Below are 5,201 nucleotides of genomic sequence, written 5' to 3'. Positions count from 1 at the left end.
TTATTATTATTATTATTATTATTATTATTATTATTATTATTATTATTATTCTTTATACTTATGTACGAGTGCCAGTGGAAGAAAAATATTCGTATTGAATGTCAAAACACTCGTCGAGTAGTTGGATGATGCGACTTTAATCAAAACAAAATGCGTTTAGCTTAGCAGTAAGCATTTGCTGACGTCGCTGCCCCTTAGTTTTTTTAAATATATTTTAAAGGCCAAGTACCATCTATATTAGAACGTCGTTGAGCACGCACTGCTCTCATTGCTCGCGCCGTTGTCGTCTATGTAAGGAAAACAAACATACATACATATATATATATATATATATATATTTACCATATATATGCATTTATGTGTTGTATTAATAATTATTTTGTTCTTTTGGACGGGACTCAAGTGACAGGCTTTTTAGTACGATCAAAGGCTGTTAAAAATTTTATGATGATATTCTTTTCTTCGGAGTCCTCACACTACCACATTAATGTCGTCTTTGCGTCGTCTTGTTATAGTATACCTACTCTCACAGCTTCATAAATTATGGAACTCGTTTAATGATAACGCTAAAATAAAACGTACGTATATGGAAATTATGTACACGTAGATAATAATAATGGTGATGCTCAATCGCATTGGATATTGTGTTCTAATTGATATTGGTTAATTTTTTTTTTTTTTTTATTTTTTTTTTTTTAGAGGTTGACAGAATTTTATATCATAGCGGTATTATTTATAAATAATAAATAAATAGTAAATCTGTAAAGATATCTTAAAATTTCAAAAAATATGCTTTAAAAGGTCAACATTTAAGTATTAAAAAATTCTAGTAAGCTTTTGAATATAATCAGTTAAAATAAATTATTAACTATGTATCATAATTTAATTTAAAGAATAGTACTTTTTTTTATGTAAGTACATGATTTGCGTGAAAAATTGAAATACAACCCATAAAAATTAATATAATTAAAATTAATTTTCAGATATCAATAAAGAAAAACCGATTGCCTCTCTTATAAAATGTAAGTATAAATTGGATAGTAAAAAATATTATATTATAAGCAAAAATAAAATACTACTTTTATAATGTATGGAACAAATTAACGTTATATTGCACAATATCAATTATTTGTTGTTTATTTATAAATTAATTTACGATTATTAACCATTTACTAATTCTTAATTTTAATTAAATTTTTTATTATTTTATTATATGCTTATCATCCTTAAAAACTTGCAGCTAAATCATAATAATTACAGAAATTTACTTTGATTTTAATCACACCTACATCGTATGGTGTACAGTAGAGAGTGTATAAATATTAAAATAAATGAATACAATTTTAATGAAATGATATTTTTAAAGACATTATAAAATACAATTTTAAAGTTTTACAAGTCACTGGAAAGTTGATGATGATAATAGATATGACTCTACTTCATATTTCACAGTGGCCAAGAGATCACTGTTCATTTTGAGTGTTGTACACTCTCGTCATTCTAAAAAACTGGGTAAATGTTCTCAAGTGCGACGTTTTATCGCGAGGTACTAACATAGGACTCGTTAAATTGCACAGGTGTCTGGCGAAGAGGGCAAGGAAAAGAAAAATAATAATAATAACAAGTAATTAAAACCCGTCGTTTAATCCTCCGCGCGGAACAGCAGTTTTTAACTTTTTCATGGTATTACGACGACGAGGCGTTTAACAGCCCTCTCATAACCGCACTGCCGCGGGCTAGAAAAAAAAAAGCTTAAAAAGATCGGAATTAAAAAGTGAACATCGGAATGGTTTTTTGCACCCCCCCCCCCCCCCCCCACCCTCCACGGTTGGCGGTACAACGTATTGTTACGAAATATTGCGTGCGGAAGTCGGGTGGCGGGCTAGTCACAACGCTATTACATAAAATACTACACAGGTACACGGGGGCCGGAAACGCGAACTACAAACGATAATGACCGCTGTCCAGAGATCGTTATCCGAAACGGAAAACGCGTATAAATTTCGGTTGTCCGCCGTCCGAGGGTACAATGTGCCCGCGGCTCGCTGTTAATTCATATGGATGTGTGCAACCGAAAACGTTATCTTCCGATCGTAATCCGTCTCGTTTCCAATGGGCACAATACATACCATAGCCGCAACAACGGCATTAAAACAATAGTGATAATATGTGTTAAACAGAGGGGCGTCGAAAAACAAAAAACACCAGGGAGGGACCAAACAAATAAAAAGTAAACACATTACACCCTAACGGTGACGGTTACGGGACTAATTGTGTGGTAAGTAGGGAGCTCGTGTGTTGAACAGAGTTGGGCATTAGTCGAATAAAAAATATTATTCGATTGATTATTTGAATAAAAAATTATTCTTCATTGATTTATTCTTAATTTTATTATTTATTTTTATTTTTATTCATTATTTTAATTTGTATTATTATTCGTTATTCCCTATAATCATATAAATAATAAATTTAAATCCTAAATAACGATGTATAATAATAATAGACATATTATTTAGATTTAAATAATATATATATAAATATTATTATTCTTGATAAACATACATTATTATAGTTACTCTAACGATAATTGTTATAATTATTACTACAAATTGTTATTATTGTTGTGTTGTTATTACTTGAATTATTATTTAATCATAAATTATTATTAAAGTATTAAATTATGCGAAATTAAAGTAAAATATTTTTGGGAATTTACCGATATATCTACAAAGATGTGAAAACGCCAAATGTGATAATATTTCTATAATAGTTTTCTGCAAGTAACCTGGTTAGTTGCCAAAATTTAGGTCTTGATAGAGCACAATTCACGCATATATAATTGCGATTAGTATAATACATAAGTTAAAAAAAAATTAATATCATTCATGATTTTAACGAATAAATTTATTCTTTATTCATAAATAAATTAGTTATTCATGCTTTTATTTTTTATTCTTTATTTTCATTTATTTTTGCCCAACTCTGGTATTGAATAGGTTTTATATTCATACATTGCGAATGTGTGTTGTACTCTATACCATGTATGTGTATATTATACATACACTATGGCGGATTAAAATGTTCGAATTAACCCAAGCGTCTCAAGAGAATCGGTCATTAAATCGAAGAAAATACAATAATGTCTCTTTTATTTCAAAAACAAAATCAATCTACCAGAACAAATTTCCATGTCTTTCATTTAAATTTCAATTTATGTTTATGTCTATAGACATTCTACTATTTAAAATCCTATACCAGCAGTTCATAACCTGTGGTCCGCGGCAGATCTAACACATAAAATACATCAATACATGACATGAGTGCATTATTATAATATTGTTGGATTAATATTATTATTATTTTTTCATATATTTTTTATTATATACCCAACAGATAGATTTTATCATTATACGATGTTGTAAAACTTTTGTCTCAACCATCGTATTAAACTAATAAAAATTAAATTTTAAGAATATTAAAAAAAATTAAAACTAAAATAATTAAATTTAAGTTAACTGAAAAAATTAAGTCAAATAAAAATAATTATAAATATGTATGTTTTGTTATGTCTATTAATACAATTTATTATATAAAATAATTATTATAATTTTGGTATTAATAACATGAGATATTTTGTAAAAAAAAAATATGTATTAAAAAAAAAAAATTAGTACGGGGGTCCGCAATTTCTAAAAATCATTTATCAGGGGTCCGTGATCTACAAAAGTTTAAGAACCGCTGTCCTATACCACTCGATAAATTCACAAAATGAGTTTAAAATAATGTATTAATCGTTATAAAATATCCACAGCTTTATATTACTAAAATAGGTAATCGTGACCATTATGTAATTTCAATGAGGATTCTCAATATTAATGATCTGACAGTATCAATTCCATACCATAAAAGTAGATAGGTACTACATCTTACTTGCATCATACGTACATTATGCATGTATTATTGAAAACGATGTTTAAAAGTGAAAATGTTTGTTTTTGTTTAGACTCATAATAAAAACAAATAATAACATCAAAAAAATGGTCATAGTACCTATACGTTATAAGTTATAATAATATAATTCACCGTAACAATAAACTGATTCCAACCATAGTGCACTAAGACTTGCACCACCATAAATCATAAGATCTTATACTACGATTTGTGATTTCGTTTCCAAATTATAATATTCGACGAAACAAATGATGATATTCTAAACAATGTTGAGCTTTTGAAAAACGATTCTGAACAATGGCCACAGATGAATTATATCAGATATCGATTATTCATTAAATATACTGTGAATTAAGTGCATTACGTTAGCGCACTTACGGTTGATAAGTTATTAAAAATAAATTCCTGTCGAAAGTTTTAAGCCACTTGACGTATAAATGTTTCTGCCATACGAATGCAAATAGAAAACAACACGTTCAGAGATGGAACTAGGAATTTTTACGCCCGGGTAAAATGTTAAAATGACGCCATATCCATAGACTAATAAACAAATACTCAAATAAATTGTGTTCTTATAATCAATATACAATCGTACTTATTGAGTTTTAACCTAATATCAGTATTTAACGAAGTTAAAAATATCAAATTAGTTGTTAATAATTACGAAAATTACACCCTCTAAAATGTTACGCCCGGGGATAAACCCCCAGATCCGGCCCTGAACACGTTAATAGTTCTTCTAAATGCTGTAATAAAAAAAAATAATAATAATAATAAAATAGGAAAAAACACGCTCCGACCACTGCTCGGAACCATAATCGTCGACCGTGTTTCACCGGAGCGTTTTACGTGTTCGCAGATGATTTTCTCGCCGTCGTCCGCGTCGACGAACGCCGTCATGGAGTCGCCGGTGACCGCGATCGGCAACAGCCGGGACGCCGACGGTTTCCGCAAGAAGTACGGGCCCAAGTCGACGGACTCGCTGACGTTCTCGATCGCCCGCATAATGGAACCGGACGTCCGGAAACAGCAGCACCACCAGCACCAGCAGCAGCACCAGCAGCACAGGCCGTACGCGCCGACCGCCGACTACTTCCACGCGCTCGAGTCCGCGTTCAAGAAATACGTGCCGGCGTTCCGGTCGAACCACGGTCAGCCGTGCGGCGCGACGCGCGCCGACGGTCGCGTCGCTCCGGGGCCCGCGGCCGACGGTCACCTGCTACCGTATCCGGCCACGGCGGCCGCGGCGG

General features: G+C 31.6%; 1 protein-coding gene across 1 annotated transcript in view; it reads left to right on the top strand.

Annotated features, from left to right (window-relative positions):
- The window catches only part of LOC112694382 (fez family zinc finger protein 1-like), a 47,187-nt gene that overhangs the window by 33,692 nt on the left and 8,294 nt on the right, over positions 1 to 5,201 (top strand). Inside the window, exons 2-3 of the mRNA XM_025569835.1 lie at positions 984 to 1,022; positions 4,811 to 5,197. Coding sequence (XP_025425620.1) covers positions 4,811 to 5,197 — 387 coding nt within the window. The 5' untranslated portion in view covers positions 984 to 1,022. The remainder of the gene's footprint in view (positions 1 to 983; positions 1,023 to 4,810; positions 5,198 to 5,201) is intronic.

This window comes from Sipha flava, unplaced genomic scaffold (assembly GCF_003268045.1).
Source record: "Sipha flava isolate LNK unplaced genomic scaffold, YSA_version1 0_pilon_pilon, whole genome shotgun sequence".
NCBI lineage: Eukaryota > Metazoa > Arthropoda > Insecta > Hemiptera > Aphididae > Sipha > Sipha flava.
This window is presented reverse-complemented; position numbering and strand designations above follow the sequence as displayed.